The sequence below is a fragment of the Cyanistes caeruleus genome, chromosome Z (genome assembly GCF_971803275.1).
Source record: "Cyanistes caeruleus chromosome Z, bCyaCae1.hap1.1, whole genome shotgun sequence".
NCBI lineage: Eukaryota > Metazoa > Chordata > Aves > Passeriformes > Paridae > Cyanistes > Cyanistes caeruleus.
This window is the reverse complement of record NC_141732.1, coordinates 58,112,576-58,127,299: the sequence shown is the minus strand read 5'-3', so window position 1 is coordinate 58,127,299 and position 14,724 is coordinate 58,112,576. Positions and strand designations below refer to the sequence as shown.

At 50.1% G+C, this 14,724-nt stretch overlaps 2 protein-coding genes and 1 long non-coding RNA gene across 3 annotated transcripts in view; 2 read left to right on the top strand and 1 right to left on the bottom strand.

The window, feature by feature from the left end:
* The window catches only part of LOC111941366 (uncharacterized), a 298,151-nt gene that overhangs the window by 187,736 nt on the left and 95,691 nt on the right, over positions 1-14,724 (bottom strand). The gene's annotated exons all lie outside the window — the stretch shown is intronic.
* Positions 423-14,001, top strand: LOC147648477 (zinc finger protein 541-like). Its single transcript, XM_086868247.1, has 11 exons — positions 423-434; positions 593-772; positions 907-1,110; positions 2,014-2,063; positions 2,221-2,360; positions 2,809-2,912; positions 3,469-3,544; positions 3,895-3,983; positions 4,519-4,602; positions 6,069-6,501; positions 13,864-14,001. The coding sequence occupies exons 1-10, from the start codon at positions 423-425 to the stop codon at positions 6,075-6,077; spliced, it is 948 nt and encodes a 315-aa protein (XP_086724373.1). The 3' UTR covers positions 6,078-6,501; positions 13,864-14,001.
* LOC147648478 (zinc finger protein 541-like) lies at positions 9,305-13,542 on the top strand. Its single transcript, XM_086868246.1, has 8 exons — positions 9,305-9,438; positions 9,596-9,774; positions 10,184-10,287; positions 10,844-10,919; positions 11,270-11,358; positions 11,896-11,979; positions 12,818-12,981; positions 13,446-13,542. The coding sequence occupies exons 1-8, from the start codon at positions 9,305-9,307 to the stop codon at positions 13,540-13,542; spliced, it is 927 nt and encodes a 308-aa protein (XP_086724372.1).

Below are 14,724 nucleotides of genomic sequence, written 5' to 3'. Positions count from 1 at the left end.
GGAGCCTCCAAAGCATCTGCTTTGCAGTCGGTCTTTTTACAGCTGCCCCCTGGCTTTGCTGCTCTGTGTGTGTGTGTGTGTGTGTGTGTGTGTGTGTGTGTGTGTGTGTGTGTGTGCAACAAGAAGGCTGGGAAGGAAGCAAGATTTGCTTTTGCCTAACATTAGGCAGGAAAGCAGTAAAACAGGCTCTGTTTTGCCCTATCTGGGACCTAAGTAGTAAAACAAGTGGGAAGGCCATTCGTGTGAAAAAGTAATTCTGTTTGTGCTAGTCTCCCAGCCTTTTGAGAGTAACATCTCATTTCTGCAAGGGAGCTGGAAGAAAGAAAAAAAGAATTCTGCATTAAATGTTTGCTAGGGAATTGCTGGTGGAGTGTCCCCATCAATTCCCCTGAAAAACACCCTGTTTCTCCAAGTTTCAGGGAATGACGGTTGAGGTGAGAGGCTGCTCAGCTCAAAGGCAGGGAAACATCAAGAGACATCATTAGACATCAGACAGTTTATAAAGGGGGCTGGATGATTGCTTCCACTTTGAGAGAAAGCTGTGGAGCTGCCTCTCCACTGAACGACTGGCAGGCTCTTGCTCCTCTCGCAGCTGGAGCAGAGCCAGGGCCAGGATCCTTCTGCTTCTCCAGTGCAGACAATGTGCTACGGGCCCTTTGACAGAGCCACGCTCCCGTTCAGCTGGAGGCACCTTCCAGAGAAGCACGCAGAAGACCCAGGGCTCTCCCTGCACTGCTTTGCCCTGTCCACAGGTCTAGCAAGAAATGGCCCAGTGGGCAGGTCCTCAGGGCAACCTTGCAGCAGCAGAAGTAAAAGAGGCCAAGGTGCCCCATCCCTGTTTGTGTCCCCTGGCTCCCCTGGCTCCCCTGGCTCCCCCAGGCATGGAATGTTGGGCTGTGCCCATAGCAACTGTCGTCGTTGTCTCCCACTCCTGTGGCCGTTGGTGGAACACTGGTGCTGGACCAGCGCTGGAGCAGCAGCTGCAGGATCTGCTCCTGGGCTGCCCCTGACCAGCCACCTTCTAGCCTCAGTGCCAGATCTGGCCTCCTTGTAGACATCCTGATCTCGTCTGCCAGCAGGCATCCCCACACTACTTTGGCACTGGCAAAGGTAAGAAAATCCCCGTTTGCCCCCAAACCACTAAGAGAACGGCAGGAGGCTCCACTTGGCTGTCCCACCAAGCAGAAGACAGACACGGTCCTCCAATACTTGGCTTTCACTTACAAAAATGGCCTGGTTTCAGCCATTCTTACATACTTTCATCATTTACACTGACATTAGATTTTAGTATCTTTCTAGATTCTTTTTTTCCTACCTGCATTGCATCTCTGTAGATGAATGATAGAGGATAGATCCACTTATCTCTATGGAGATATTGGGATCAATTTGTCTATGTTTTTCAATGCCTCTAGGGCTGCCTCTGCCTCATGGTCAGAGGCAGCTGTGAAATGGGGCTGCCTGGAGTGGTCCTTCTCAACAACACAGTCACAGTATGGCAGAACTTTCTGGGTTGCAAGGCACCCACAAAGTCGAGTCTGGCTCCTGGCCCCGCCCAGGACAGCCTCAAGAATCGCACCCTGTGCCCCAGAGCAATGGCCAAATGTCCATTTTTCAGCTCTGTCAGGCCTGGTGCTGTGACCCCTTCCCTAGGGAGGCTGTGCCAGTGCCCAACCACCCTCTGGCTGAAGAACCTGGTCCTCCTATCCAAGCTAAGCCTTCCCTGGCACAACTTCCATGCCATCCTCTTGGCTCTTCTCACTGGCCCCAAGACTGAAGGCAAGCCTGAAGGCAAGACTGCCTGTCCCTCAGTCTTCCCCTCTTGAGGACACTGCAGGCTGCCACAGGCTCCTGCCTCGCAAGTTCCACGTGAAAAACCCAGCAATTGCACCAAATTGAGGGGAGCTGGGACGCAGGAGCTTGTGCTTTGCAATGACGACGAGGAGGAGAAGGAAGGCTAGCGACACATCTTGGCTGAATTCTTTTTATCTGGGCCATTGTTTTGCTCTCTTCCAGGTGCAAAGGAGAGGCACAATGAAAAGGAAAGCAAGAGCCCACACTGGACCGTGAGTTTTGCCCTAGGGATTAAAGAGCGGCAAAGCTGAGGAATGGCGAGGAGGAGACCTGTCATTTCCCAGTTGGGCTGGGATTGCTTCAAGCCTGTCTGTGGCATGTGTCTCTTGACCACTTGCCCTTCTCCCCTCCACTCCCTTTGCCCTTTAGACACATCAGGGTTGGCAGTGACTTTCAGGCTGAGCTCCCCGAGCTGCAGACCACAGCAGCGAGTGAGGAGGAAGAGCATGCATCCCTGGTCTGGAAGCCTTTGGAGGAAGATGACTCTGACATGGGAAAACCTGACAGAGGTAGCTGCCAAGCTTTTCTTCCAGCCCTGAGATACCTCGGCGTGTCAAATGCTCCTTTTTGTTGGTAAAAGGCAGCTTTTGGCATGCTCTGCATCTCTCCTTGTCTCACCCATCTTCTCCCATGGGAGTGTTAGAGGCAAGGGGAATGCTCCATTCTTGCAGCAGAGCGGGAAAAAGAACAACTTGCCGCCTCTCCCTACCGGTCAGGGGCATTGGCCACTGGAAGGGGAGAGATTGGCCCCTGCCTCTTATTCCAAAGGCTGCTTTCAAGGGAGAGCCAGCACTACGTGGGCCCTTGGTTCAGCTGCCCCTTTCTTTGCTATCCTTTCCATGCTCTCCAGCCGCTTGGCTGTCTTTAGCTCTTGCGCTTTCCTTCTCCCTTGTATTGCAGCCTTTCCCCTTTCTTCCTTCAAGCCTGACTTTCAGTGGGTTTGTGTTGTGCTTGCAGTAAGACAGCTCTTGGACATGGCCAGCGCCCGTGGCGTTTCCGGGCCAGCGGCTAACCTGGAGCTGGCCCTGCACTGCCTGCACCAGGCACGCGGCAGCCTTCCGGTAAGAAGCGGCTCTTTGGGTGCCCAGAAGAGCGGACAGGGAATTCCTAAGGCCTGGGCACTGGGATAGCCACTCCTGGCTGCTCTTTGAAGAAGGGGGGCTAACAAGGAGTGGAGAACTTGCTGCCCGCTGTGTCTCCTCCAGCTACAGCAGAGGCGAGCCCAAATGGCTTGAGCAGGGAGAATATCTCTCCTGGAGGCGCTGCTGGCAGCTCCCACAGCCTGCTCCCTTGTCGATCTCCCGCACATCTGTGTGCTCTAACACATTCTGCGGGGAACTGAGGGGAAATCCCCACAAGCCTCAGTGAGCGCAGGCAATTCTGGCTTCAGGAGAAGCATTGAGGTGGTGAGCAACATGCCACGCTTTGGCAAGTTGGATCAAAGGCTTGGGCAGTAAAAAGGAAGGTTTGGGAGCAACCCCCAGTGTTGAACCCATAGGAGATCCAGCGGGCTGAACCCCTGAAGAGGCAAAGTAGCTGAAAGGTAGCGGCGTTGATGGTTTGTTGGCTCCTTTCTATGGCGGGGAAGCTAAAGCCTTTTTCCCTTTGATCTTGCAGGAGGCTCTGGACATGTTGCTCTCAGGGGGGCCTCCCACACCTCAAGGCCACCCCTTGGCTGATTATCATTACACAGGTAAGCCAAGCACAGCTTGTTCCTTCACTGACAGATACTGCCTGCCGTCCCCTTAATTGCCATGGCAAGCATTTGTGCTTCAACTAATAACGCCACCACAAGGCCTCCTCTTGCCTGGGGCAGGGGAAAGCAGCAGCATCTCCCCCTTCAGCTTGCATTGCAGTTTTCCCTGGGGTTGTTTTGGGGTTTTTTTTCCCCCCTGGAGAATGCCTGCTCCTGTCTCCATTATTCCCAAGGGAGCAGACATGTACGCAGGTGAATGGTGGATGGCGCCAATTTTGTTTTGGCAGCCAGTGGCATCTACTGCAAGTGGATGGAGGCATCAATTGACCTGCTGCTTTTCTTGCCAGACTCTGACAAATGGACACCTGAGGAGAAGGAGTCCTTCGAAAAGGCTTTTCACACCTATGGCAAGGATTTTCATCTCATCCAGAAGCAGGTAAAGCCATAGGACATTGTTTTAAACTAGCAGATCATCAGGAGGAAATGTTGATTATTTCTGCTACCAAATACTGGAATCCAGTCTCTCTCTCTCTCTTCTCAAATCCCAAGAAGAATAACATAATAATGAAACGGGATATTAAAGGCCTGCAAGAAAGGGCTGATTCTGCCTCAAAGGCCCTTTCCTCCAAGCTCTTTCCAAAGACAAAGGCTTCTTCTGTCAGATTTGGTCTCCTAGGTGCGCCAATGCTTCCGCAACACACTGTGTTGGGAGAGCTGGAGTGAATGGGGGAAAGAAAAACTGTGCTACGGATTTGTTGTTGATCTCTGCATCGCATGCGTTCCCACATAGCGTAATACACTGTATAATACACACTGCATAATGCCTCTTTTACCCGCTATTTACTTCATTTTACACCCTACTCAATTTACGCCGTGATTTTGCTTCCGAGGTGACTCCAGAACTCTGCTTTTTCTCCAATGCACCCTACAGGATGGCCATTTTAGAGTCCTTCTTTTTCTCTTCCCAACAGATTCAGAGCAAGACTGTGGCCCAGTGTGTGGACTACTACTACACCTGGAAAAAAGAATATAAACTTGCCAAAAGTCTTGCTCAGGTGAGTGGGAAGAAAATCAAGACAAGCCCGGAGGGTGGAGAAACTGGGAGAAGGGGACTAAACCTGCTGGCAAGCCTGTGAGACACTGCTCTGCCAGGATCACATTGTCCCATCCACTGGAAAGGCGCAGCAGATGCTGCCCAGGCCTTGTTGGTGCTGCTGCTCTTATGCTCTTATGGAGCATAACTTTGACCCAAGAAAGCAGCACTGTCACCAAACTGGGCTTGGACGCTCTACTGACTGCTTTCTCAAGAGCTGGTACCCTCCCTGATTCCAATCAGATCCTTCATTCCCCACTGCTTTCTAACATCAGTAATGCTGGCTGCGCTCGTGGAGATTCTGCAGATGTTCAGGGACCTTTTGTAGCATGCCAGTCGACTCCCCAAAAAGGAGCTGCCCGTGCTGTGGCTCTGCTAAAACTTTCCTTACTGACAAACCAGAATTTGCTTCACAGAGAGAGAGAGAAAGAGATTAGTTTGGGCAGTAGAAACTGGGTAGCTGTGTGTCTTTATGAATTTGGCTGAATTTAAAAGCCATTCCCTGGACAGGGAGGAGAACTAGGGGTAAATAGATGCTAGGCAGAGAGGTACAATTAAGAAATGCAGAACTATAGATAGGCACGTATTGATCCCACCCCTTCAGGCCGTAGAAAGGAGGCGTTTTTTCCTCCAAGTGCTGTGTTTGCATTGCGCTGCAGCCTGCCCCCAAATCCAGCTGTTTTCCCAGCTCTTTAGGCTTGGGAGGAATTTGCTTAGGCCCATGGATTTTGGTGCTGGACGCTCTGATTTCCAGCTTTGTGAGAGGAAGGAAAAATTGATAAGGATTCTTTGATTTCCAGACTGTGAGCGAACCAAAGAGGAGCCAAAGCCCTCCCAGAAAGGAGAATGGGGAGACAGGGAAGAGAAGCCGCAAGAGGGCCCGCAACGCGGAGTGTCCCTGCTGCCAAGCGCCCCAGCCACCCCATTTGGCGGGAGGCCCCTTTCCCTGCGGCCAGTGCAAACAGTGCGCAAGTTCTACCTCTTTCTGCTCAAAGCCTGCGCCTTTGGACTAAAACAGGCTGACCGTGTTCAAAGGCACCACGGGGGAAGCTGAGGGCACTCGCAGGATCGCCTCTCACCGCCGTGCAAAGCCTTACAATGCACTTTCACCCCAAAGAGCTTGGTTAAAGCCCAGCGTTCCCAGGGAAACCTTGCCGTGCCCCACCAAGACACAATTCGAACACAAGTAGGAACAGGGAGACCAAAGCTTGCTTTGATGGTGCCGATCAAATCAAAAATAAGATGAAGCAAAAGGAGGAAGACGTTTGAAGGAACTGCAACCAAAAAGATCAGATTTATGCTTCTGATCAATTTACAGAGGTGCCACAGCCAGAAAAGACAGAAATTCACAGAGAAATGGAAATCTTGGAGCTTGGTTTAATGGGGTGTATTGAATTAACAATGGATGGTTTGTTTCCTGTCTTCCAGGGTGTTTGAAACCGTCAAGGAAAGGAACGCACATCGGAGAAGCCTTCGCCCACGGAAGGAAGCAGGGCCTCTCCCCAAGAAGAAAAGACCAAATTAACCCTGCCGCTTGTCCGGGCCTCACAAGAATTATCTGCCAAATGGCTCTAGATAGAAATCAGATTGGTTTTTCAGTAGTTTATTAGGATTGTTTATTCTTCAATTTAGTTGACTAGATAGACATTTCTCAATTTGTTACTTCAGATTCATTAGCTTTCTTAAAGGGTTATTAGGATTATTAGATTATTATTGTGATTAGATTATTTGATTATTCGATTCTTAGGTTATTAGGTTATGATATTTTTATTGTTAGATTATTAGATTAGATTATTACCTTGTTAGATTATTATTGTTAGATTATTATCCGTCAATGGAAGGGGTTTGGTCCATTATTAGCGTATTAGATTATTATTGTTAGATTATTATCGGTCAATGTAAGAGGTTTAGTGTTGCTCGTTAAGCTCCATCTTTCGTAAGCATCTTGTTTTCATGAAGACAAAATCTGTCTTTCTCATTAAAGCAAAGTTTGTTCCATTTGGTCTTTTTGTCTGTATGAAATCACTCAAGCAATGTCTGTCCCATTTGTTTGCTGTTGCACACACGCTATTGGCCCTGAGAAGAATCTGGGCACATGCATCCTCCCACAGGCCCAGCCCCTTGCACAGCTGGCAGGACCTCCAAAGGTGTCTCCCCATTGTGCCAATGAAATAATGATGGGCTTTCATCCTTGGATTCCTAAAAATCTCAGCTTGGAATGAAAAGGAAGCCTTGGTTTAATTCAATGAATCGGATCTATATGAGTGGGCTTGTCTCATTCTACTTGGAGGGGATAAAAGCTGGGGCTTGTAGTACTTTTGGTCCACAAGCAACATAGCTTTGTTCCATTTTGCTGGACAGATGGACTTGGCCACCTTCAAGGACTTTTCCAACCTCTGCCATTCTATAAAATTAACATCCACATGCACTCCCAAGAAACCAGCAGCTCACTTTCAGCTTCCCTTTCAAAGACCAGCCTCCTGCTCTGGGCCTCAACCAAGCTCCTTAGATCAAGCAAAGCGGGAGTGAACATTATCCTCTCACTTCTCACACCTTTGGTATTTACACCAAAGGAGCAGGAAACTCGCTCCTTTTATCGAGCCCAGCAAATGGCATGGCCTGGCAAGGTCTTGGTAGCAGGGGCTGGGGAGAATGGAGACGAGATGAGGGAGGGGGGAACTACCAGGCTGGTTCTGGGATGCTGACGCAAGCTTGCTCTTGTCTGACGGAGCCACTGCAGGTGGCATTTGGAGCCTCCAAAGCATCTGCTTTGCAGTCGGTCTTTTTACAGCTGCCCCCTGGCTTTGCTGCTCTGTGTGTGTGTGTGTGTGTGTGTGTGTGTGTGTGTGTGCAACAAGAAGGCTGGGAAGGAAGCAAGATTTGCTTTTGCCTAACATTAGGCAGGAAAGCAGTAAAACAGGCTCTGTTTTGCCCTATCTGGGACCTAAGTAGTAAAACAAGTGGGAAGGCCATTCGTGTGAAAAAGTAATTCTGTTTGTGCTAGTCTCCCAGCCTTTTGAGAGTAACATCTCATTTCTGCAAGGGAGCTGGAAGAAAGAAAAAAAGAATTCTGCATTAAATGTTTGCTAGGGAATTGCTGGTGGAGTGTCCCCATCAATTCCCCTGAAAAACACCCTGTTTCTCCAAGTTTCAGGGAATGACGGTTGAGGTGAGAGGCTGCTCAGCTCAAAGGCAGGGAAACATCAAGAGACATCATTAGACATCAGACAGTTTATAAAGGGGGCTGGATGATTGCTTCCACTTTGAGAGAAAGCTGTGGAGCTGCCTCTCCACTGAACGACTGGCAGGCTCTTGCTCCTCTCGCAGCTGGAGCAGAGACAGGGCCAGGATCCTTCTGCTTCTCCAGTGCAGACAATGTGCTACGGGCCCTTTGACAGAGCCACGCTCCCGTTCAGCTGGAGGCACCTTCCAGAGAAGCACGCAGAAGACCCAGGGCTCTCCCTGCACTGCTTTGCCCTGTCCACAGGTCTAGCAAGAAATGGCCCAGTGGGCAGGTCCTCAGGGCAACCTTGCAGCAGCAGAAGTAAAAGAGGCCAAGGTGCCCCATCCCTGTTTGTGTCCCCTGGCTCCCCTGGCTCCCCTGGCTCCCCCAGGCATGGAATGTTGGGCTGTGCCCATAGCAACTGTCGTCGTTGTCTCCCACTCCTGTGGCCGTTGGTGGAACACTGGTGCTGGACCAGCGCTGGAGCAGCAGCTGCAGGATCTGCTCCTGGGCTGCCCCTGACCAGCCACCTTCTAGCCTCAGTGCCAGATCTGGCCTCCTTGTAGACATCCTGATCTCGTCTGCCAGCAGGCATCCCCACACTACTTTGGCACTGGCAAAGGTAAGAAAATCCCCGTTTGCCCCCAAACCACTAAGAGAACGGCAGGAGGCTCCACTTGGCTGTCCCACCAAGCAGAAGACAGACACGGTCCTCCAATACTTGGCTTTCACTTACAAAAATGGCCTGGTTTCAGCCATTCTTACATACTTTCATCATTTACACTGACATTAGATTTTAGTATCTTTCTAGATTCTTTTTTTCCTACCTGCATTGCATCCCTGTAGATGAATGATAGAGGATAGATCCTCTTATCTCTATGGAGATATTGGGATCAATTTGTCTATGTTTTTCAATGCCTCTAGGGCTGCCTCTGCCTCATGGTCAGAGGCAGCTGTGAAATGGGGCTGCCTGGAGTGGTCCTTCTCAACAACACAGTCACAGTATGGCAGAACTTTCTGGGTTGCAAGGCACCCACAAAGTTGAGTCTGGCTCCTGGCCCCGCCCAGGACAGCCTCAAGAATCGCACCCTGTGCCCCAGAGCAATGGCCAAATGTCCATTTTTCAGCTCTGTCAGGCCTGGTGCTGTGACCCCTTCCCTAGGGAGGCTGTGCCAGTGCCCAACCACCCTCTGGCTGAAGAACCTGGTCCTCCTATCCAAGCTAAGCCTTCCCTGGCACAACTTCCATGCCATCCTCTTGGCTCTTCTCACTGGCCCCAAGACTGAAGGCAAGCCTGAAGGCAAGACTGCCTGTCCCTCAGTCTTCCCCTCTTGAGGACACTGCAGGCTGCCACAGGCTCCTGCCTTGCAAGTTCCACGTGAAAAACCCAGCAATTGCACCAAATTGAGGGGAGCTGGGACGCAGGAGCTTGTGCTTTGCAATGACGACGAGGAGGAGAAGGAAGGCTAGCGACACATCTTGGCTGAATTCTTTTTATCTGGGCCATTGTTTTGCTCTCTTCCAGGTGCAAAGGAGAGGCACAATGAAAAGGAAAGCAAGAGCCCACACTGGACCGTGAGTTTTGCCCTAGGGATTAAAGAGCGGCAAAGCTGAGGAATGGCGAGGAGGAGACCTGTCATTTCCCAGTTGGGCTGGGATTGCTTCAAGCCTGTCTGTGGCATGTGTCTCTTGACCACTTGCCCTTCTCCCCTCCACTCCCTTTGCCCTTTAGACACATCAGGGTTGGCAGTGACTTTCAGGCTGAGCTCCCCGAGCTGCAGACCACAGCAGCGAGTGAGGAGGAAGAGCATGCATCCCTGGTCTGGAAGCCTTTGGAGGAAGATGACTCTGACATGGGAAAACCTGACAGAGGTAGCTGCCAAGCTTTTCTTCCAGCCCTGAGATACCTCGGCGTGTCAAATGCTCCTTTTTGTTGGTAAAAGGCAGCTTTTGGCATGCTCTGCATCTCTCCTTGTCTCACCCATCTTCTCCCATGGGAGTGTTAGAGGCAAGGGGAATGCTCCATTCTTGCAGCAGAGCGGGAAAAAGAACAACTTGCCGCCTCTCCCTACCGGTCAGGGGCATTGGCCACTGGAAGGGGAGAGATTGGCCCCTGCCTCTTATTCCAAAGGCTGCTTTCAAGGGAGAGCCAGCACTACGTGGGCCCTTGGTTCAGCTGCCCCTTTCTTTGCTATCCTTTCCATGCTCTCCAGCCGCTTGGCTGTCTTTAGCTCTTGTGCTTTCCTTCTCCCTTGTATTGCAGCCTTTCCCCTTTCTTCCTTCAAGCCTGACTTTCAGTGGGTTTGTGTTGTGCTTGCAGTAAGACAGCTCTTGGACATGGCCAGCGCCCGTGGCGTTTCCGGGCCAGCGGCTAACCTGGAGCTGGCCCTGCACTGCCTGCACCAGGCACGCGGCAGCCTTCCGGTAAGAAGCGGCTCTTTGGGTGCCCAGAAGAGCGGACAGGGAATTCCTAAGGCCTGGGCACTGGGATAGCCACTCCTGGCTGCTCTTTGAAGAAGGGGGGCTAACAAGGAGTGGAGAACTTGCTGCCCGCTGTGTCTCCTCCAGCTACAGCAGAGGCGAGCCCAAATGGCTTGAGCAGGGAGAATATCTCTCCTGGAGGCGCTGCTGGCAGCTCCCACAGCCTGCTCCCTTGTCGATCTCCCGCACATCTGTGTGCTCTAACACATTCTGCGGGGAACTGAGGGGAAATCCCCACAAGCCTCAGTGAGCGCAGGCAATTCTGGCTTCAGGAGAAGCATTGAGGTGGTGAGCAACATGCCACGCTTTGGCAAGTTGGATCAAAGGCTTGGGCAGTAAAAAGGAAGGTTTGGGAGCAACCCCCAGTGTTGAACCCATAGGAGATCCAGCGGGCTGAACCCCTGAAGAGGCAAAGTAGCTGAAAGGTAGCGGCGTTGATGGTTTGTTGGCTCCTTTCTATGGCGGGGAAGCTAAAGCCTTTTTCCCTTTGATCTTGCAGGAGGCTCTGGACATGTTGCTCTCAGGGGGGCCTCCCACACCTCAAGGCCACCCCTTGGCTGATTATCATTACACAGGTAAGCCAAGCACAGCTTGTTCCTTCACTGACAGATACTGCCTGCCGTCCCCTTAATTGCCATGGCAAGCATTTGTGCTTCAACTAATAACGCCACCACAAGGCCTCCTCTTGCCTGGGGCAGGGGAAAGCAGCAGCATCTCCCCCTTCAGCTTGCATTGCAGTTTTCCCTGGGGTTGTTTTGGGGTTTTTTTTCCCCCCTGGAGAATGCCTGCTCCTGTCTCCATTATTCCCAAGGGAGCAGACATGTACGCAGGTGAATGGTGGATGGCGCCAATTTTGTTTTGGCAGCCAGTGGCATCTACTGCAAGTGGATGGAGGCATCAATTGACCTGCTGCTTTTCTTGCCAGACTCTGACAAATGGACACCTGAGGAGAAGGAGTCCTTCGAAAAGGCTTTTCACACCTATGGCAAGGATTTTCATCTCATCCAGAAGCAGGTAAAGCCATAGGACATTGTTTTAAACTAGCAGATCATCAGGAGGAAATGTTGATTATTTCTGCTACCAAATACTGGAATCCAGTCTCTCTCTCTCTCTTCTCAAATCCCAAGAAGAATAACATAATAATGAAACGGGATATTAAAGGCCTGCAAGAAAGGGCTGATTCTGCCTCAAAGGCCCTTTCCTCCAAGCTCTTTCCAAAGACAAAGGCTTCTTCTGTCAGATTTGGTCTCCTAGGTGCGCCGATGCTTCCGCAACACACTGTGTTGGGAGAGCTGGAGTGAATGGGGGAAAGAAAAACTGTGCTACACGGATTTGTTGTTGATCTCTGCATCGCATGCGTTCCCACATAGCGTAATACACTGTATAATACACACTGCATAATGCCTCTTTTACCCGCTATTTACTTCATTTTACACCCTACTCAATTTACGCCGTGATTTTGCTTCCGAGGTGACTCCAGAACTCTGCTTTTTCTCCAATGCACCCTACAGGATGGCCATTTTAGAGTCCTTCTTTTTCTCTTCCCAACAGATTCAGAGCAAGACTGTGGCCCAGTGTGTGGACTACTACTACACCTGGAAAAAAGAATATAAACTTGCCAAAAGTCTTGCTCAGGTGAGTGGGAAGAAAATCAAGACAAGCCCGGAGGGTGGAGAAACTGGGAGAAGGGGACTAAACCTGCTGGCAAGCCTGTGAGACACTGCTCTGCCAGGATCACATTGTCCCATCCACTGGAAAGGCGCAGCAGATGCTGCCCAGGCCTTGTTGGTGCTGCTGCTCTTATGCTCTTATGGAGCATAACTTTGACCCAAGAAAGCAGCACTGTCACCAAACTGGGCTTGGACGCTCTACTGACTGCTTTCTCAAGAGCTGGTACCCTCCCTGATTCCAATCAGATCCTTCATTCCCCACTGCTTTCTAACATCAGTAATGCTGGCTGCGCTCGTGGAGATTCTGCAGATGTTCAGGGACCTTTTGTAGCATGCCAGTCGACTCCCCAAAAAGGAGCTGCCCGTGCTGTGGCTCTGCTAAAACTTTCCTTACTGACAAACCAGAATTTGCTTCACAGAGAGAGAGAGAAAGAGATTAGTTTGGGCAGTAGAAACTGGGTAGCTGTGTGTCTTTATGAATTTGGCTGAATTTAAAAGCCATTCCCTGGACAGGGAGGAGAACTAGGGGTAAATAGATGCTAGGCAGAGAGGTACAATTAAGAAATGCAGAACTATAGATAGGCACGTATTGATCCCACCCCTTCAGGCCGTAGAAAGGAGGCGTTTTTTCCTCCAAGTGCTGTGTTTGCATTGCGCTGCAGCCTGCCCCCAAATCCAGCTGTTTTCCCAGCTCTTTAGGCTTGGGAGGAATTTGCTTAGGCCCATGGATTTTGGTGCTGGACGCTCTGATTTCCAGCTTTGTGAGAGGAAGGAAAAATTGATAAGGATTCTTTGATTTCCAGACTGTGAGCGAACCAAAGAGGAGCCAAAGCCCTCCCAGAAAGGAGAATGGGGAGACAGGGAAGAGAAGCCGCAAGAGGGCCCGCAACGCGGAGTGTCCCTGCTGCCAAGCGCCCCAGCCACCCCATTTGGCGGGAGGCCCCTTTCCCTGCGGCCAGTGCAAGCGGTGCGCAAGTTCTACCTCTTTCTTCTCAAAGCCTGCGCCTTTGGACTAAAACAGGCTGACCGTGTTCAAAGGCACCACGGGGGAAGCTGAGGGCACTCGCAGGATCGCCTCTCACCGCCGTGCAAAGCCTTACAAGCCACTTGCACCCCAAAGAGCTTGGTTAAAGCCCAGCGTTCCCAGGGAAACCTTGCCGTGCCCCACCAAGACACAATTCGAACACAAGTAGGAATAGGGAGACCAAAGCTTGCTTTGATGGTGCTGACCAAATCAAAAATAAGATGAAGCAAAAGGAGGAAGACGTTTGAAGGAACTGCAACCAGAAAGATCAGGTTTATGCTTCTGATCAATTTACAGAGGTGCCACAGCCAGAAAAGACAGAAATTCACGGAGACATGGAAATCTTGGAGCTCGGTTTAATGGGGTGTATTGAATTAACAATGGATGGTTTGTTTCCTGTCTTCCAGGGTGTTTGAAACCGTCAAGGAAAGGAACGCACATCGGAGAAGCCTTCGCCCACGGAAGGAAGCAGGGCCTCTCCCCAAGAAGAAAAGACCAAATTAACCCTGCCGCTTGTCCGGGCCTCACAAGAATTATCTGCCAAATGGCTCTAGATAGAAATCAGATTGCTTTTTCAGTAGTTTATTAGGATTGTTTATTCTTCAATTTAGTTGACTAGATAGACATTTCTCAATTTGTTACTTCAGATTCATTAGCTTTCTTAAAGGGTTATTAGGATTATTAGATTATTATTGTGATTAGATAATTTGATTATTCGATTCTTAGGTTATTAGGTTATGATATTTTTATTGTTAGATTATTAGATTAGATTATTACCTTGTTAGATTATTATCCGTCAACGGAAGGGGTTTGGTCCATTATTAGCTTATTAGATTATTACTGTTAGGTTATTATCGGTCAATGTAAGAGGTTTAGCGTTGCTCGTTAAGCTCCATCTTTTGTTAATATCTTGCTTTCATTAAGACAAAATCTGTCTTTCTCATTAAAGCAAAGTTTGTTCCATTTGGTCTTTTTGTCTGTATGAAATCACTCAAGCAATGTCTGTCCCATTTGTTTGCTGTTGCAAACACGGTATTGGCCCTGAGAAGAATCTGGGCACGTGCATCCTCCCACAGGCCCAGCCCCTTGCACAGCTGGCAGGATCTCCAAAGGTGTCTCCCCATTGTGCCAGTGAAATAATGATGGGCTTTCATCCTTGGATTCCTAAAAATCTCAGCTTGGAATGAAAAGGAAGCCTTGGTTTAATTCAATGAATCGGATCTATATGAGTGGGCTTGTCTCATTCTACTTGGAGGGGATAAAAGCTGGGGCTTGTAGTACTTTTGGTCCACAAGCAACATAGCTTTGTTCCATTTTGCTGGACAGATGGACTTGGCCACCTTCAAGGACTTTTCCAACATCTGCCATTCTATAAAATTAACATCCACATGCATTCCCAAGAAACCAGCAGCTCACTTTCAGTTTCCCTTTCAAAGACCAGCCTCCTGCTCTGGGCCTCGACCAAGCTCCTTAGATCAAGCAAAACGGGAGTGAACATTATCCTCTCACTTCTCACACCTTTGGTATTTACACCAAAGGAGCAGGAAACTCGCTCCTTTTATCGAGCCCAGCAAATGGCATGGCCTGGCAAGGTCTTGGGAGCAGGGGCTGGGGAGAATGGAGACAAGATGAGGGAGGGGGGAACTACCAGGCTGGTTCTGGGATGCTGACGCAAGCTTGCTCTTG